A 19241-nucleotide genomic window follows, 5' to 3' on the forward strand; every position below is an offset into this window, starting at 1 on the left:
TGGCCGTGAACGTCGACGGACCACCTAATTCCTTGTTGAGTTCTATCGCCTTCTCTTTGAGTATAGCATCGGTGATGCAGTCGTCGAGTACTCGTTGATCTTGGTACCACGCGTGTAGACTGGCGTCTAGCTTCTCCAATTTCGGTTTCGAAAATTTCTTTCTATCTTTAATTCCAGGCGTCTGCGATTGTTTTCGTATCTGGTCCGCCTGGCTCCTGATGCGACGTATCGTTGCGTCGCTGATTTCGTACTCCTTGGCCAACTGACCCATCGAAACGCCATCTTCCAATTGCCTTAAGATGTCGAGCCGTTGCTTCAACGACAGGTAAACGCGCGATTTGGTCTGTCCAGTCAACATCGTGCAACGAGGAGCACGGTTTCACGACACGTTGAGAACTGCTGCCAAGTTTCGTGTACCTGCATCACATAGTGCAAGTTCTTTCGATATTAACCTTTCAATAATTTTCCTGGCCATTGCCACCAGAGCGTATATTTAGTCAGTAAAAGGGTTAAATACAGTATACACACCCAACTTTTGCAGGTAAACATCAAATATAATCGAAGAAGCGGATTTCAAGGTTTATAGATGGTCCGCGATCCGGACTCGTTTTTCCAACCAGCCGAGAATGGTTCGGCCAGTAGAATTTCAGCGCTACCCGGATATCTGATGACGGATGCATCCCCACTAATTGTTCTGTTTAGTCGGCGCAGGCGATCCTTTGTCCATACGCGGTCACCTGTTAACAAAACCATAAGAATTATAGTGATTCGTCAGAATCCTACAATCCTTTGTAAGTATAGTAAAAGATCCAATCACTGGACTTTGTGGGGTGTATCTGAGGAGTATAAGAGGTGGTGTAGGCGCTTTTCTTTCTGGGAATCACTTAGCAAAAACCCTTTTATTGCATAAAAAGGTTCATCTAGTCTGACAATATTTAATAAAAAGTGTTAAGGTGAAAATACAGGGTAGGACCAATAACCAAAAATTTGGTTTTGAGTAAAATTAGCATTTTATACGAGCAACTGCGTTCCTCAAGAACAAATAAAATTTGTTTTCTATGGTTCTGAACAATAATGAAGTAAAAAAATCGAGAAATAAGAAGCTTTCGTGGGCCCCTTCTATGAGGGGCCCAAACTTCATCAGTTTCATGGTAGATCCGCCCCTGGGTAAGACGCATACCACCACACAAAAGCTAATAAATAAATTTAAAATCTCTCTCATAAATGCTAATGCTGCCTCTACTACTTATTAACAATTTTATGTTGTAATTAACTTTCTATAACACGAACGAAATAAAAAATAATATTAAATAAATATTAAAATACTTTTAGTAATTTTTCCCCGGTCTAGAGAGATTAATTGTATCGTAATTAAAATTTTTCATTCAAATACCAAATTTTTCGGTTCGAAAAACTCTGTAAATCACTGTTTTTATAATGAGAAACAATTAAGTGTTAGTATGACAATTTTACATTACGTTTTTGTAGATTCGTACCACTCTTCGTCGGCCGCAGGTAAACCGTGGTTTTCAGATTGTTGTTCTATTTATCTCGCTCGCTTGCAATGTAGCTTATTCACTCTCGCCACTGAACAATTCGTACAAGACTCAGCCACAGCTTGTATAGAAAATGTCGATTCTTAGAATAAAAACTGTTCCAACTATTTAATTATCGGCAGACTTAATTTAACTACAATATAACCGAAATTTACTGTACTTAATTTCTGTTTAAATAACACTAATATTACCACAGACAAGGTATAGAATAGACGATGCAGCTAATGCTATTTCGTGATACACGAATCGGGAACTCGCTAGCACCATAGATAAGGTATAGAATAGATGTTGTATGCAATGTTTTTTTCTATCATACGGTATGGCGGTTCTCAACTTATTTCCATGTTACTTCCAACCAGAGATGCCAGAAATGCACCGACGACACTTTCTCACACTATGCCAAGTCACGCGTTTGTGAGCTCATAGAGTTTCGGAAAGTCGACAAATGCTCTCATTCTCGATTCTCCGAAGCTACCCGACGTAATTTCAAACCGCCTCGTGGGAGTCGAGAGAGCTGCCCAAGTTTGTCGTGGAATAGTTCATTATTTTCAACGATAGATGGCGCTTGTTTTTTCCGACCTCAAAGCCTCTGGTGCTAAAACGTCCAAGTTTGTCGTGAAATAATTCGTATCGTTCACGCTAGATGGATTTCTCGACAAACTTGGGTGTTTTAACACCAGAGGGTTTGAGGTCGAAAACTAAGCGCCATCTATCGTTGAAAATAACGAATTATTCCACGACAAACTTGGGCGTTTTAGCACCAGAGGGTTCGAGGTCGAGAGAATCGAGAAAGAGAGCATGTGTCAGTTTGCCTTTGTCAACTTTCCGAAACTCCACGAGCTCACGTACGCGTGATCTGGCATAATGTGAGAGAGCACCTTCGGTGCCTTTCTGGCATCTCTGAGAGCCTCTTGAAGGAGAACAGTCAGTTTACCTTTGTCGACTTTCCGAAACACTACAAGCTCACGTACATACGCGTGATCTGTCATCTCTGGTATAAACCAGAGATGTCAGACGAAGCGCCGAGTGCACCGTGGACACGTCTCATGGGAGTTAAGAGAGGCAGGCTCACATTTCCGACCTCAAAGAAATCTGACCTCACGTCAACGGCATACGATTCGGAATCTCGACTGCCCAGGTATTTTTACTTGCCTTTCCTAGAGTTCATTACTGAACTCTGCAAATTACTCCAGGTTTCTATTTGCCTCTGATGACCTCTGATGACCAGTGCTAACAAAAGTACAGAACTCCCGACAACTTTTGACACCATACAGCGACTGTTACTGGCTGCTCCTGATTACTGCTTGCTTCTGCTGGACTCTGCTGACCATCGCTTATATTTCTGACAACCTATAACGATTACTACTGACTTCTGCTAACCTCTGCTGGTCTTTGCTGATCTCTGTCAGCGTGTGCTTGTCTCTGCTGAACTTTCCTGGCCTCTGCCGAACGCTACTGACCACTGCAGGTATTTCTGATAATGTATAACGATTAATACTTACTACTGCATGCCCCTACAAGTCTCTGCTTGCCTTTGCAGGTTTCTGCTTGCCTGTGCATGCCTTTGCTGGCCTCTGCTGAACACTGCTGACCACTCCTGTTACTTCTGACAACGTATAACGATTATGACTGACTACTGTTAGCCCCTCCCAGCCTCTGCTGGCCCCTGCTGACCACCGCTTATATTTCTGACAACGTATAACGATTACTACTGACTTCTGCCTGCCTCCGCTGGACTCTGCTGACCGCTACTAACCACTCCTGATACTTCTGACAACGTATAACGATTACAACTTGCTACTGCCTGCCCCTGCTGGACTCTGCTTGCCACTGCTTGCCACTGCTAGCCTCTGCTGACCACAGCTGACCACCCCTGATACTTCCAACAACGTATAACGATTACTACTTGTTACTGCTTGCCCCTGCTGGACTCTACTTGCCTCTGCATGCCTCCGTTGGCCTCCGTTGGCCTCCGTTGGCCTCTGCTGACCGCTGCTGACCACTGCTGACCACTGCTGACCACCGCTTATATCTCTGGCAACGTACAACGATTACTACTGGCTACTGCCAGCCTCTGCTGACCTCTCCCAGCATCTCCCGACCTAAGCTGGCCTCTGCCAACATCTCCCGACGTCAGCTGACCATCGCTGACCACTGCTGACCGTTGCTGACAACTTGTGACATGATGTAATATCATATAATATGTTTATATGTATTAAAGTTTTGTATAATGTAAATCTATGACAATAAATGATATAATTTCAAAGAATTCTATGTATTCTCATCATTTTTTACCGTCCTTTTCCTCTCCAAATCATTCTCTTACCTATAAGATGCGTACCACCTTCTTCGCAAGTTCACCAGCATTTTAGAAATGTTCCGGGAACTTTGAAAATCCGAATTTGACCTTGACCTTGGCCCAGTTTCGAAAGTGGGTCAAGGCCATTTGAATCTTAGAAAAATTCCGGGCAGTTTGAGAATCCGGATTTGGCCTTGACCCAATTTCGAAAGTGGGTCAAGGCCATTCGAATCTTAGAAAATTTCCGGGCGCTTCGAAAATCCGGATGGCCTTGACCCAATTTCGAAAGTAGGTCAAGGCCATTCGAAATTTTAGAAATCTTCTGGCCGACTTGGAAACCCGGATGGCCTTGACCCAATTTCGAAAGTGGGTCAAGGCCATTCGAAATTTCAGAAATCTTCTGGCCGACTTGGAAATCCGGATGGCCTTGACCTACTTTCGAAATTGGGTCAAGGCCATCGAATCTTAGAAAAATTTCGGGCGCTTTGTGAATCAGGATTTGGCCTTGACCCAGTTTCGAAAGTGGGTCAAGGTCACCGGCATTTCAGAAAACGCTCCGGGCACTTTGGAATTCCAGTTTTAAGTAGAGAAACGGTTTCTTATAACTAAGGGAACAATGGGGAGAAGAAAAGAAAGGTAAAAGTGATGAGAACACATAGAATTCTTTGAAATTATATCATTTATTGTCATAGATTTACATTATACAAAGTTTTAATACATGTACATCATGTTAGAAGTTAACAAAGGTCAGCGTGGTCAGCAGGGGCCAGCAGAGGTCAGCAGAGGGATGCAGGGGTATGCAGAGACTAGCAGGGGCAAGCAGTAACAAGTTGTAATCGTTATACGTTGCCAAAAGCATCAGGGGTGGTCAGCAGAGGTCAGCAGAGGCTAGCAGTGGCAAGCAGTGGCAAGCAGAGTCCAGCAGGGGCAGGCAGTAGCAAGTTGTAATCGTTATACCTTGTCAGAAGTATCAGGAGTGGTCAGTAGCGGTCAGCAGAGTCCAACGGTGGCAGGCAGAAGTCAGTAGTAATCGTTATACGTTGTCAGAAATATAAGCGGTGGTCAGCAGAGGCCAGCAGAGGCTGGGAGAGGCTAACAGTAGCCAGTCGTAATCGTTATACGTTGTCAGAAGTAACAGGAGAGGTCAGCAGAGGCCAGCAGAGGCCAGCGGAGGCCAGCAGAGATCAGCAGGGGCGAACAGTAGCATGTAGTAATTGTTATACGATGTCAGAAGCATCAGGGGTGGTCAGCAGTGTTCAGCAGAGGACAGCAAAGGCATGCACAGGCAAGCAGAAACCTGCAAAGGCAAGCAGAGACTTGTAGGGGCATGCAGTAGTAAGTATTAATCGTTATACATTATCAAAAATACCTGCAGTGGTCAGTAGCGTTCGGCAGAGGCCAGGAAAGTTCAGCAGAGACAAGCACACGCTGACAGAGATCAGCAAAGACCAGCAGAGGTTAGCAGAAGTAAGTAGTAATCGTTATAGGTTGTCAGAAATATAAGCAATGGTCAGCAGAGTCCAGCAGAGGCGAGCAGTAATCAGGAGCAGTCAGTAACAGTCGCTGTATGGTGTCAAAAGTTGTCGGGAGTTCTGTACTTTTGTCAGCACTGGTCATCAGAGGTCATCTGAGGCAAATAGAAACCAGGAGTAACTTGCAGAGTTTAGTAATGCACTCTAGGAAAGGCAAGTAAAAATACCTGGGCAGTCGAGATTCCAAATCGTATGCCGTAGACGGGAGGTCGGATTTCAGTTGTTAAGAGCGAGAAGGCAAATGTGAGCCTTTTTCTCTCGACTCCCACGTGGCGGTCCGGAATTACTTCGGGCAGCTTCGGAATAATCGAGAAAGAGGGCATGTGTCAGTTTGTCTTTGTCGACTTTCCGAAACTCCACGAGCTAACGTACGCGTGATCTTCGATGTGTGAGTAGGGCACCAGGTGCTGAATCTGGCATCTCTGTTTCTGGCATCTCTGGTCTCTACTAGCCTCTGCATGCCACTGCTGATCCCTATATAATATAATATAATATATCTATATGTATTAAAACTTTGTATAATGTAAATCTATGGCAATAAATGATATAACTTCAAAGAATTCTATGTGTTCTCATTATTTTTACCTTTCTTTTCCTCTCCTCATTATTCCCTTAGCTATAAAATACATGCCACTTCTTCGCAAGGCTGCTAGCATTTTGGAAATGTTCCGGGCACATTGGAAATCCGGATAGCAAAAAGTCCAAGTTTGTCGCGGAGTAGTTCGTTATTTTCAACGATAGATGGCGCTTATTTTTCGACTTCAAACCCTCTGGTGTTAAAACGCCCAAGTTTGTCGTGGAATAGTTCGCATCGTCCACGCTAGATGGATTTCTCGACAAACTTGGGCGTTTTAGCACCAGAGGGTTTGAGGTCGGGAAATAAGCGCCATCTATCGGTGAAAATAACGAATTATTCCACGACAAACTTGGGCGTTTTAGCACCAGAGGGTTCGAGGTCGGAAAATAAGCGCCATCTAGCGTTGAAAATAACGAACTATTTCACGACAAACTTGGGCGGTTCACTGGACTCTCCCATCAGGCGATTCGAAATTACTTCTGGTAGCTTCGGAGAATCGAGAAAGAGAGCATGTGTCAGTTTGCCTTTGTCGACTTTCCGTAACTCTACGAGCTCACGTATGCATAATCTAGCATAGTGTGAATAATGCACCGGGTGCTCAATCTGGCATCTTTGCTTCCAATGTTACCGGTTCACAATTGGAATTCGAATTTAACACTCTTAGTGTTTGGAATTAAAACTAATTGGAAGAATATAATTATTTCAGAAGCAATTAAAATTAAATCTCACGAGCGGTAAATTCAATTCATCGACTGGATTGTTCAGACGTTAAGTTGATTATATAAAATAAGTTGAATTTACGTTTCCCGCTATCTAGTAATAACAGGTCCCTTGAACTTTTCTAGGGAAAATGTATGATGCTTTTGTTTTTGCACCATATTACACTTCGGAAGTAGTAAAACACGGTGCGACGCGACGTTCGTGCTGACATTTACATTTAGCCTTGAAACGTGAAAAATGCTAATATCTAAGTGCACAAGTCGACGCAGTATATTAGATCCATATCGCCGATAAACGGTTATTCCAAATAACTGTACTTTCGTGAACAGTGTGTCTGAATATTCGATTTACCATTCGTTCATGTGGTTCTCTGTGTTTAGATCGAAGTGCTATAGTAACAGTACAGTTTCTGATATATGCTCGTTTCATTTTTCTGTTCTTACAATTTTTGGCGTGTAACATTTCTTTAATAATTCGTTGGATATACATGTCACGAAAACCTGTGATACATGGTTTATTTACATAGTGCAATGTAGGTAAAAATAAAAGTAGTAGAGATGTGAATGAAACCGGATGTGTACATTTCGTAGGCATGCGTATTAACCGTATTGTGTCTTTTTTTCGCTTCCCGTTGACGTCATTTTTCTATACACTTATATAAAAAAAAAAAAGCGTTACACGAGTTCTTAAATCTTGTATTTAATTATTTTGAATACGGGAATATGATTATTTTGTATTGCATCCGTTGAAGTTACGAGTTTACAGTGAAATATATAACGTTTGTATGTGGCGTCTGGTTTGTTAAACTCCGTCGCGAGATTCGCGAGTTTAACGTATAAATATGCAAGTACAAGAGGCAGAAGGAGCTGACGGTAGGTAAACGTATATTTCGTTTGTTATGAATATTTTATTTTCTCTCTTCGTGACATTTAAATGTCGAAGGGGGGAAAATGCTCTACTGGCAGTACGATTTTTTTTTAATACACTTAACCTCTACCAGCCAATCATATGCCATTAGGTGTTACACGGTGTTTAAATATTTACTTAAATTAAATGTTCTTGCATAGGTTCGCCATGGAACAATTCCAGCGGTTGCGACGAGGAACGTCGTCCAGCTCAAAAGGAGGGTAAAAAATCAAATATACTACCTCTATGGGGGAACGAAAGGACTATGAATTTAAATCCACTAATTTTGACGAATATACAGTCATCGCATTATTTTAAAGTGAACTTGTACGAATTGAAAACATACCACGAGGTTATCGATGAAATTTATTATAAAGTGTCTCATCTGGAACCATGGGAAAAGGGAAGCAGGAAAACAGCGGGTCAAACGGGCATGTGTGGAGGCGTGAGTATGTTTTCTAATACATTGTTACTTTTTATCTGTTAATTTATGTGTTGATTTAAAAGTAAGACAATCACAGAGCCTTTATTGTACGCACGGAAAGACCCTTCAAGTTTGTAGCACTTTAAAAGACACGGGCGGTCCGCGAAACAGAGACTGCCGATAGAAATAGGAAAAGTGGAATTATTTAAAATAAATTGAACAGAGCAACGCTTTCGAACATAGACTTTCACTAGTAACGTGCAACCAGGCATCAATAGAAAACGTATTGGCCGTGCACCAGTCTGATTCAGGCACTGAGCAGACAGTTTCACTTAACACCATGTGTATTTATTGCAGAGTAGCATGTTCTCGGTCAATATATTTTAATATAATATGACTACGAATAATTGACATAGGGGGGTGTAAATTTAGCGGTTCATGCAGGTTCGTGGTGTCGGTGCTGGAGGAATTGTTTCGACGGCTTATTGTCTGCTGTATAAGCTCTTCACCTTGAGGCTAACGCGGAAACAATTAAATGGTCTTATCAATCATCCTGACTCACCGTACATTCGGGCATTAGGGTTTATGTATATTAGGTAAGAATCATGATAATTCTTTTTTAAAAGATAGTTTCATCGAAACCACTGTATCCTAATTGATGATATTTATAGATACACACAACCACCAGCTGACTTATTTAGTTGGTATAGCGATTACTTAGAGGATGAGGAAGAGTTAGATGTAAAAGCTGGAGGAGGTCAAGTTATGAAGATGGGTGATATTCTCAAACAATTTCTTACTAAATTAGAGTGGTTTTCAACTCTATTCCCAAGAATACCAGTGCCTATACAAAAAGAACTTGAACATCGATTAGCAGAAAGGTTTCCTCAGCAGTCCATGAACGCTCGGAATGCAAAGCCACCGATCACGTTAAATAATCATGGGAAATATAGTAACAGCGGTAACAGGAAAGATAATGGCAACATTGTGCCGCGAAATCAACCACGACATATCCCAGATAGCGAAGCTCAATGGGGCGAGGCTGAGAAAACAAGCCACTGGCGAGCCAGGTGCGTCTACGTGGTATGAGTACAATCACGTTACTAATTTATATAAGGTTAATAATATTCATTGAACTTGTTAGGGAAATGGGGTGAAGATTAAAGACGTACCATCTCCAGGAAACTCTTGATCTCAGTGTATCATCGTTCAGTTTTCTTTAGTACACGTGTATGTTCCTACTTGATTCTTGTACAGTTATTTGCTTGCTTTACAAATTTAGTGCAATAAATCTATCTTTCTATACATGGGGAGGCATTTAAAGCGGGCCACTTGAATAACTCGATCGCTTCTGACGATAGAAAACAAAGCATTGGACTAATCTTTTTCAGTTTTAAGGATGGGTTTTTAATACATTGATAGGATCGATATCCTGAACAATTATTTCCTATGTATATTACGTTTGATATTAGTTTACGATTATCTCGAAACAACAATCTATACAAAATAACGGTTATAGGAACCTAGCTGATGCAAGAAGCTTAATTAAATTGACGTAATTTGAAACTTACGTTCTTCATAATAGTTTTCGAGCTCTGATCTATGTTCATCGTATATAGCGATGCGCGTATCACTGTGTGAAGAAGTTCTTAGGAGAATAAAAAGAAGGTCATCCTATTTGCAAAACAAACTTGATCTTTTCAACTTTACCCTCCTTGAAACTCAATAAAATCGTTCTGATGTTTTTCTATCCCTAAAAGTAGACAAGTTATACAGATGGGTTGGTTTAAATGCCTCATCCTGTATGCAGGGTGATCCTAGCAATTGGGACAAAGATTCGACTCTTTTTTTTAAACAAAAATACAAAAAAAATGATGTAGGATGAAATTTAATGCCGCACTGGAGATTATTTTTTGATAATACAATTTTCTTTTTTTACAACAGTGCAAATACAATGTGCACTTGCACTTGTTTTGTCGGACGGTGTTGTACGTTTTTTACACGGTGGGAAGTATCGTTTTATGCGCAGAAAATGTATGGTTATATTAAAACGAAATTAGTACAATTGCACATTACGTTAGCATTGTCGTGAAAGCAAAAAGAATTATATCGTCAAAAGATAGTCCCGATTGCAGAATTGACGATTCCTGTATCAGTTTTGTTGTGTCTGCGCTTAGAAAAAGGGCTACAGCTTTATTCCAGATTCTAGAACCATTTTGTATATTTTTTAGACTCGCTCTTATCTATCTTGAATTGCATCGAAATTTATTGGATTTTTTGCACCAATAAAGTTACAGGTCAAAAATCATTCGTAATTCTTGAAAAATCATCTAAATACTTACGATAACTGTACACTGATCTCTAACTTTATCCATTGGATATCAAGAAATGAGTAATTTTCTTGAATAATTACGATTATCAAGTAAAACGTCGATGTATTTATAGCAAATAATTTCTTGGTATCTTGCATTACAAATAAATCCATCGTATCTATGCATCTTGCATAAGTTTATATCTTTGAAGGATTATTCGTTATTCAGCGGTACTTCCCTTCGTACGATTTCTTTTTCTAGATCTGACGAGGACCGTAAGGACAAATACAGGGACCGTGAGCGCGAACGAGATCGAACTAGAGAACGTGAACGCGAACGAGCTCGAGAAAGAGATCGAGAAAGAGATCGAGAAAGGGACAGGCATTTCAAACGATCGTCAAGCCGCGATCGAAGTCGAAGGCAGAGAGAATATAGGAGTCGTAGTAGGGACAGATCACACAGAGATCGGAGTAGAGACCGTTACCGTGACAAGGATCGTCACCGAGATAGGTAACGTGTTTCCTTACTGGTCCCATCATTAATAGTTTTCCCTAAACTTTTGCCAATTATAGAAGAGGCTCGCCTTACGACTATGCCACAGAGCTTGCACGGGAAAGAGAGAGACAACGAAGAGAATGAAAATGTATGCTACATGTATATATCAATATAAATGTTTGTACGAGTGTAACTATGGAGATAAAAACGATTTAGAGCCGAGCCATCCGAACACCACCGCGTTTTAAGAGAAAACTTACTTCATTTGAAGTAATAGCCTAAATTTAATTCTACTATATTCACCTTGTAGTTTACATGTTTTTATAAAATAAATCCATGATTATAAATTATTGTGTTTTACTGTTCCTTACTCTGTATAAACGCGGAAATTCCTCGTGTATGAATACGATATTTATAGTAAACCTTTTCCTTTTTTTTATGAAAATTAAAAACAATTTTAAAAAGGTAGAATATGTATGAAATTGTAGACAATGCTTTTAGTGTTCCCACTATTACAAAAATAATATTTTCTTATTTTTCACAGTCGATAGTATCGGTAGTTTGTATATAACGTTTTTTAGAAACATAATACTAATCGAATTTTGTTGAAAACTTTCATTCATCGGTGTTTATTTATGGTTCCGATGCAACGCTTTACGGCGCGTGAGTATTTTGGATTGAAGTTAAAAATGGCGACGGATACCTGCTGTTTGATCACTGTCGGACGCGACTGAGCAGTAGTTTAACCGAAACATGAAAGAAATATTTGTTACCAGGTGACATTACCAGCGTGGCCAATTTTTCAAAGGTGATAGCAATTGATGTTCCTTTCTAAACAAACATTTCCTTGATATTACTTAAGTACGCTTTTAACGATTTATATGCATTTTCGTGACAGTGCTGCCATGTTGTACGCTTACGATATTGAGACTCGTTTCATGGAGTTTCCGACTGTGTCATTATTCCAACGATACGCGTTAATGTATTTGTCGTTCTGCAATTTAAGATGAAAACACGTCTCGAAAAAATATACATAAAGAACGAAAATGGCGCAAGTTAACGCCATTCGACGCTACGGTCTCTCGATGTTATGTTTCTCTCGAGCGAAATAATAGCGCGCCATCTATTTAACGTTCGTACGATCGAAACTTAAAACTTTATGTTCGCAGATGATTGGCCGACGCTGCGCTCTGGTCGTTTTGGGCGGTCTTTTGATTCTCGTCCTCAGCGTTAATGTATATTTCATCCGATTGATCGTAGAGAGCTCGTCGCAAAAGACTTCCTCCAAAGGCGTGCCTATTTCCCAATTGAAGCTCGAACAGGAACAATTAATCGCGCGGGTGGAACAAAACTTGGAAGTCCCGCAGAAATCGGTCGCGAAAGATATGGCGGAGAAAATTAAAACGGAGATCGAGATACTACCGTCGAAATATTTTAAACAAAATACCAGCTATTCGGTAGTCTTGGAACGGCTGTTGACCGAATTAAGGATAACGCCGAATGTTCGCGAAAATATATGGAACATTGCTAATAATAATGTTAGTACTAGGTCGGAATATGAAGTAATAAAACTAATAAAATGTATGAATGGAATGAAAGGAATATGTTATACTTTCAGTGGCCGGATGCTCACCAGTTAATTCCACCTGTCGCGCCCGAGTTGGGAACAATACTGGATACTTTGCGTAAATCGAAAGTGATGCGCGCGGACAACGCAGCGCTTGGTACGCAACTGAAGTTGATGTTAACTTTGGAACACGGGGTCAAAGCGATGTTCAAGCCCCAATGGTATTCCAGAGACGCGATTATTCGAGGGCCCGTTTACCACGGAAAAGACAGGCACAATGCCGAAGTTGTAGCCTTTCATTTGTCATCGTTACTGGCTCTGAGAAGAGTACCGGTAACCGTTGTAAGAAAACGTATGTTTCACTTCCGCGTACGATGAAACAATTTAGATTGGACACGTATTACGCTTGCTCCGACGATAAATTATATTATAGATAGATCTGTAGCTTCTTAAGCATAGTTTACCCTCTTTTGGTATTATTGGATTGAGTCATGAGTAATTGCCGGTTCAGGTAGTGGATGATAAACTGTTTTGGGAATTCCAAATGATCTGTTCGTTTTCGCCGTCGTGCTTAGCTTATCTTAGAGGGTTGAACAGTTCAGAAGTAGTAGTCAGCAAGCTCAGATCAAGTACTGGAACAATTTTTCGTGTAAGTGAAATGGAGAAGTCAAGGTGTAGTAGTAGAATGTACAATGCGAAATTGGTCTGGTAAGTTTCGTTCCGGAGATACCAGTCTTCAAGATGAACCTGAACCGGGACGGTCAACGGATATTGATGACAACGTTTTGAGAGTCCAAGTGGTGCAAAACCCACGTCAAACAACCAATCTACCATTTGTCGACATCTGTAAAAACTGGGAAGTCAATCAGCTAGGCATATAGGATGGTGGTTGCCACTTTGCTCTTGTCTATGAACAGAAATTACCCATTTTTGGACAAACTGATTACAGGAGATAAAAAATGGGTCACGTATGAAAATGTTACCCGAAAAATACAGTGGATAGATAAAGATAAACAACCTCTGCCAGAATCCAAAGCCTCTCTTCATGGAAAGAAGATTCCCCCTTGCATATGGTGGAATCAAAGAGGAATAATCCATTGTAAGTTGCTAAAACGTAATGAGACAGTTACAGCAGCCTTGTACACAATTGAACAGGGTCCAAGAAAAATTATTACAGAAACGACCAGTACTTATAGTAAGGGCTTCATGTTTTTGCATAACAATGCTAGACTATACTAGGATGGACAGTGTTATCTCATCCTCCTTACTCATCAGACCTAGCTTCCACAGATTATCATTTATTTCGATCCTTACAAAATTCTTTAAACAGACGAAAATTCAATAGCGACAACCATGTACAGGAATTCATTCAAACGTTTTTCTCATAAAAACAAGTTGATTCTTCTGTAGCAGAAATTGATAAGCTACTAAATAAATAGGAAAAGGTTGTATTTAATAATGGAGGATACGTTTTAGACTAAGGTGTTGCGTAACTCTTTTAATAAAGAAATGAAATTACTTATGACTCAACCCAATAGCAAACTGATGCTAAACTGCTATTGTAACAGGTTATAAGAATCGTGACCAACTCTTCTGGCGTACTGATAGGAACTAAAACTCAATCACGATCGTGATCTGCTGTCTGCGAGTCTGGTTCGTGACATCCATGTTTGGGACCAAAATCTTCATCATGAGTCAGACTCGTTTAAGTAGGGGAAGGGGTTAAAGTATTATAAAGAGAATCTTTATTAAGTTTAAACTTGCTTGTGAAGCTACAAATTTATGTAATTGAGACGTTCGAAAATACATGGTGTTGAATGGTGTCTGCAGTCGATTTAGGAAACGAAGTTCGGCCACTAGCAACCCCTGAACTTTACACGACTATGTATCAAGATGGCAACGATACTTGTCTGTACGGAGTTTGTCATTACTGTTCTCCCGCGGATCCAGTTTGCGCGACTGGAGATATTCTGGAGGGTGCACTGATTTCTTGGTTGCCGCGATATTTGAGACTCGTGAAGCATCGTCATCCGTGGCAGAGGACTTACAAGAAGAACAAACTCGCAGCGTGGGAGACCGATGATAATTATTGCGAGAAAGTACGTTTGTACTTTTTATTCCCTCGACGAGTAAAGAGTATTCGAACAAACTTTGCTCATTCTTTTAGGTGAAAGATTCCAAAGCGTATTCTCCGCAATCGTCGAGCAGACTTTTGGATTTGGTAGACACTGCGATCTTTGACTTCTTAATGGACAATGGCGATCGTCATCATTACGAGTTAGCGCAGAATAACTTTCACAATCCTGCTGTTTTGTTGATCGATAATGGGAAGAGCCTTGGGAATCCTGATGTCGATCATTTTGATATATTAGCACCACTGTATCAGTGTTGCATGTATGTATTTAAGCAAAGAAAATTTGTCTCCGTTGTCGTAAGAGCGTGTTGCTCGTTTTTATCGAGATTCCGAAACTACTAATCTTGGCGATGTTTCTTTTAGGATTCACAAAACTACTTGGGATCGTTTAAAATTACTTAGTGGAGGCTCTTTGAGCAGTGCTCTTGGAAAGCTTGTCGCACACGAGTCGATGATGGCCGGCGTTGAGCATCTTATTACAGATTCTCATTTAAGTGCCATGGATAGGAGATTACTTACTATATACGCTGTTGTAGAATATTGTTTGAAAAGTAAAAAGTATGCTTCTAACGTTATTCTAGACCATCGGTAGCCTATATTTTATAGAATGTTTAGTGTATTTAAGACGTTTTATATATATATATAGAGAATTAGGAAAATATTCGTATTTTATATGGCCTAGTGACGAGCAATATTTTTTAGCGTTATTCCAAAGAGTCATGTCAATTCTAGATTTATTTAAATTTTATTGGATTGTTTCTAGACTGAATGAACATTTAAATATAAGCATGATGTGTATCCTTGATTTAAATAAATCAGCTTTGTAAATAGTCAGTGTCCCGAAACTATGTTGCAAGCCGAAGTATTCCTTGTAGAGTGGTTTATTTTTTCACGTTTCACATTGTGTATAGAAGACGTATCATTTTCAGAAACACGCGTAATTTGTCGCTAGTCATTATATGCGTCGAAACAGAAAATTAGCTCCATGTTTAACGTTTAACTTGTAACCTAATTGTTGCTCTGATTCTATTTTTTTCACTTTTTTTAAGAGAGACAAATAAAATCGATTCCTGGAACATAAACGATGCGTTGTTATATCTGAATAATTTAACAATTTATTTAGTCACTTACCTGTAGCAGATGTGATTGCAATTGACGTACGACTGATGTTACACCACCTGAAATGTTTGACGTTATAGTGAATGTAAACGTGTCTCGATATCGTAAATCAACCGTTCAAACACAAATTCTCATAATATATATCGCGATTAAATTCAAGTTTCATTTATCGTAACACAAACTGAATTAACGAAATAAAAATTATAAGCATTAATATAAGTTTTTGTGACAAAACAAAAACATTTCCAATTTTCTTTACTTTACGGTATAGAGTACTATAGGCAAACAAAGTGTCACGAAGATACAGATGGAATGATAAGAACCGCATAAAGTTTAGTGTGATTTATTTGATGACACAATAATTATCGTCATTTGAGTAAAGATCGAGTGCAGTGTCGTACAGCGTATAAATACGGTACAAACGTAGAAAACCTGTAAATGCGACTGTATAATTGTTACGTTACATGCACATCGTATTCAGGACATCGTGCCATCGATCGGAATCTGAAATCGGCCATAAAGGCCTGTTAAACATGTACAATATGTATAGTCTGTGTAGCCTGTATTATCTTCTGTCTTTTTGGCAGTTGAAACTAACACGTCGCGAATCGATGAATTGCACATAAAAGGGTTTTAATTTTGTTGCTTTTCATCTCTTCTTCTTTTCATTTTTTTTTTTTTTTTACACTTTACACGCGCCATTGTCGGAAAAGATCTCGCAGGCTATCATGGGACTTCGAATCAAATCTGCATCTAGCGTCATCGTGCATCCCAATCGTATTTTGTATTTACAATGTTACATGACCAGAATTACTCACATATCTTACTGGCTAATTATAAACTTTATCCGTAACATACACTTAGCGCCGTCATCGTTAGGTTGTGTATATATATGTATGTGTACATATTTATATTTGCGTATATATATATGTGGCGATACCGTCGCGGCCGCTGAGCCGGAAACAGGAGCTGCGGCCGTGCCCTCTTTTTGCGCTGGCGATGGAGCAAACGGTTGAAAACAGAAGCCACATCCGGTAGTTTTACGATTGTTAATCGACCGGTTTTTGTTCGTAGCGGACCTGGTCGCTACGCGAAAACCGCGATAGAATTATTCCGAGTACGCCACGTGTCGCGAAAGCATCGCCCGTTTCGTCACGGTTTGAGCCTCTGCATTCCACTGCTTTCTGTTATCCGTTATCCGTTATAGTTATCGTTATTCGTTGTTCGTTATTTGTTGCACGTTTAATTGTTGCTCGTCACTCGTTAGGCATTGTTGTGTTTGTAAAAATAAACCTTTTGTTATCTGTTATCTGGCGTCTGTGCGTTCATACCTCCCGCCTTTTGCTTCCGTTCTCACGCGACCTAGAGAAAATTAGTCGCAGTCCAGGGACGCGACAATTGGTGACCCCGACGTGACTGGAACGCAAACCTTAGCCTATTTAAACTACATCAAATCTGTTCATCGGAGGAGAGAGGGATCTGTTCAAGCCAAGTCATTTGTGTCAAAAATAAGATGTCCTTTAACGTCTGACTTGTGGACATCCATAGAGAAAATCTCTCCTTTCCTCATACGATACAACATGGTAGAGGTGGTCCTAGATCTGGCGTCTATGATCACCTCTACTCCAGAACTCATAACTGCGTATCTCAAAGGGGTTTTCCGGTGCATCCCTCATTGCTCCTCAACCACATCCTCCTTTGAGGATCTAGAGACTAAAATAACGGCGCTTGCGGATAGTCATTAGTCTCTTGAATGATGTAAAGGCCCATCAAGACGAGGCACACTGCACCCCAAAACGTAGCAAATTTTCAAGCCTCCCTTGAGAAAGTTCTAATCAAAACAACCAGAATGGATTTATTGCCATCGCCGGCTACCAACGGCCCCGTCACAGCCCGAGCCCTTGAAGAGGACGAAGAAGCGGGTGTCGTTCTCTTCGCTTCTTTTTGCGCTGGCGATGGAGCGAACGGTTGAAAACAGAAACCGCGTCGATCGGTTTTTGTTCATAGCGGACCTGGTCGCTACGCGAAAACCGCGGTAGAATTATTCCGAGTACGCCACGTGTCGCGAAAGCATCGCCCGCTTAGGGACGCGACATATATACATGTACACATATACATATTATTATATTAACATTCTTTAATTAAATAGAGCTTTCGTAGCAAAGTATGTATAAATAGACTATTTTCGCACGCACACCCATCATCAGTGCTCACTTCGAACTGCGCTGCATTCCTGAAGGCGAGACAATACACTCTGTTGAGCTGTTCGTCCATGAGATCTGTCTATCGAGTAAGATAAGCTATTACCTGAAAGTAGTGGACGAGAGGAATGGCAGTTCCCCGATCCTAAACCGTGGCTCAGTTCGAAGCCGTTTGTTTTACGCCCTACGATAATACTGTATATCTCATCCAAATTTTTCTCGAGTAGATTCGTATTAAGCTACACTTACGTTGGATCGTACTTGATTTGATCGTAGAAATTGCATTTGTTTAAAATAGACTCGTACTTCCGTAACGGCAGCGTGGATTATTGCATCGCGTGGTGACGTACGCATTTACGTCGTTTACATACGAAGAACGCTAGCGTCAATGCTTACTTGTCCCTTACTTATTTAATTACATATCACACCGAAGTGCTTCACGCACGTAAAAATCTAGAATAAATATAGGCCAGCTGTAGGCGTTGAAAATTTTTTTCTTGACATTTCTAATCTCTAATTTTTTTTTTTCACTCGTAATGCACATCATTGCCTCACCGTAAGAACAAATGGAAGGACGCGTTTTGTAAAGAGTATCGTATCACGTATTATATCGAAAACATCGTGGTTCCCATCGACACTTCGATCGTTTACCAACCTCTTTGATATATTTCGTCGTAAAAAGTTAGAAGGAGAAATATCTGTACTCGTATCCTAAAGGTATTAAAAACTTTGCTTTTGATTCGTTTTCCGTATTTCAATTTTTTTTTTCGCGTATGCATCTAATTCGGTTGTACGTTTCAAATAGTCATAAATTGCTACCTCTTTAAAGTGGATGTTACAAACTGGCCTGACGCACGATCGATGTTACTGATAAACTGTTTTTCTTTTGCATCGACGGCGGGTGGAATTGTCGAATTAAAGCGCCGATTCTACACCCCTGGACGACGATGTCGACGAACTCAAATCTTCCGAGTGCCGTGTGTGCGACGAGTCCAGGGAGGTCACCGAGTCGCTGTCGTTACTGTGAGGACTCGAATAATTAGCTGCTTCCTGTAGTCTCATTAACATGTTCAGCTGCAACAACGGGAAACATTAATTAATCATCGTGTTGCGATACTTCATGCACCTTTGTGTGCTTCTTCTTTCATGTTACTACTTTCCGTTATAAAAGAATATTTTTACTTTACTACTTATAAAAGGGTAAATTTGAAAATCTCTGAATTATTTAGTTGAAGATGCTTACAATATTTGTACTGATGTTATTTAAGGTTCTCATGTTTTAAATAAGGACTACTTTAACGCGATGTATATTTTCCTCAAGTAACGGTGAAGTCACGTACACGCGACAGTGGCCGCCAAAGTGTTAATTTGTCCTTGTGAACTACAAACAGAAAGTGAC

General features: G+C 40.3%; 3 protein-coding genes across 8 annotated transcripts in view; 2 read left to right on the forward strand and 1 right to left on the reverse strand.

The window, feature by feature from the left end:
* Positions 1–6834: 6834 nt before the first annotated feature.
* Positions 6835–11161, forward strand: LOC143344685 (uncharacterized). 2 transcript variants are annotated; one of them, XM_076770964.1, is made up of 6 exons: positions 6835–7556; positions 7752–8035; positions 8447–8610; positions 8686–9084; positions 10588–10836; positions 10899–11161. In XM_076770964.1, the coding sequence occupies exons 1-6, from the start codon at positions 7526–7528 to the stop codon at positions 10963–10965; spliced, it is 1194 nt and encodes a 397-aa protein (XP_076627079.1). In that variant the 5' UTR covers positions 6835–7525; the 3' UTR covers positions 10966–11161. The 2 variants fall into 2 exon arrangements, with proteins under 2 accessions (XP_076627079.1, XP_076627080.1); XM_076770965.1 differs by having other exon boundaries at positions 6837–7556; positions 8459–8610.
* Positions 11162–11509: 348 nt separating this feature from the next.
* On the forward strand, positions 11510–15855 carry LOC143345150 (glycosaminoglycan xylosylkinase). The gene is made up of 6 exons (XM_076772003.1): positions 11510–11629; positions 11991–12359; positions 12440–12740; positions 14219–14487; positions 14556–14782; positions 14886–15855. Exons 2-6 carry the CDS (start codon positions 11991–11993, stop codon positions 15112–15114), a joined length of 1395 nt encoding a protein of 464 aa, XP_076628118.1. The 5' UTR covers positions 11510–11629; the 3' UTR covers positions 15115–15855.
* A 113-nt stretch (positions 15856–15968) lies between these two features.
* The window catches only part of Sick (sickie), a 423876-nt gene continuing 420603 nt past the window's right edge, over positions 15969–19241 (reverse strand). For all 5 annotated transcript variants that reach the window (XM_076771991.1, XM_076771990.1, XM_076771989.1 and 2 more), the window contains one exon: positions 15969–18916. In XM_076771991.1, the coding sequence (XP_076628106.1) occupies positions 18758–18916 (159 nt within the window). In that variant the 3' untranslated portion in view covers positions 15969–18757. The remainder of the gene's footprint in view (positions 18917–19241) is intronic.

The sequence above is a fragment of the Colletes latitarsis genome, chromosome 8 (genome assembly GCF_051014445.1).
Source record: "Colletes latitarsis isolate SP2378_abdomen chromosome 8, iyColLati1, whole genome shotgun sequence".
In the NCBI taxonomy this organism is placed as follows: domain Eukaryota; kingdom Metazoa; phylum Arthropoda; class Insecta; order Hymenoptera; family Colletidae; genus Colletes; species Colletes latitarsis.